The sequence below is a fragment of the Lottia gigantea genome (genome assembly GCF_000327385.1).
Source record: "Lottia gigantea unplaced genomic scaffold LOTGIsca_170, whole genome shotgun sequence".
Classification (NCBI taxonomy): Eukaryota; Metazoa; Mollusca; class Gastropoda; family Lottiidae; genus Lottia; species Lottia gigantea.
The window spans coordinates 75,477-75,956 of record NW_008708134.1 but is presented as its reverse complement, the minus strand read 5'-3'; the positions used below and the strand labels follow the sequence as shown (position 1 = coordinate 75,956).

General features: G+C 33.8%; 1 protein-coding gene across 1 annotated transcript in view; it reads right to left on the bottom strand.

Annotated features, from left to right (window-relative positions):
• Positions 1-480, bottom strand: part of LOTGIDRAFT_173743 (hypothetical protein) — a gene marked incomplete at both ends in the record, with an annotated part of 1,083 nt that extends 603 nt beyond the window's left edge. The window contains one exon of the mRNA XM_009051798.1: positions 120-480. Coding sequence (XP_009050046.1) covers positions 120-480 — 361 coding nt within the window. The remainder of the gene's footprint in view (positions 1-119) is intronic.

The following is a 480-nucleotide window of genomic DNA, read 5'->3' as shown; positions in this document are numbered from 1 at the left end:
CCAAGCGGTTAGTTTTCGTTTCAATCTATCCTCGTTTGGGTTGTCTATTAAACGTTGGACGTCTATTTTTACCTTCGTAATCTTATCGTCTAATTTAGATATTAAAGTTTGCAACTGACTTGTTTTATCCAATTGAATAAGACGTTTCAAACTCATTAACTCTTGTTGTAGTTTGGGTTCGTCCACAAGATTTTTAATATTTCGTCTGAGGTATCTTTTCACTTCATTTATTCTATTTTCAACATGGTCCTTATCTATTTGAATTGCGTTTATTTGATCCAGTAAATATTTCTTGTTCACGGCATCGTTATCGTTTCCTGGAAACTTTAAATTAGTTGTTTTGAAATTGTTCATATCGATATCCCCTTGTAAGGTGTCTCCGATTTGATCCACGAAAAAAGGTTTCGCTTTGTTTATAAACGTCGTCATGAGATTTTTGGATTCTAGAGGTAAAGACCCTAATCCAAACTTGTTTGCCAT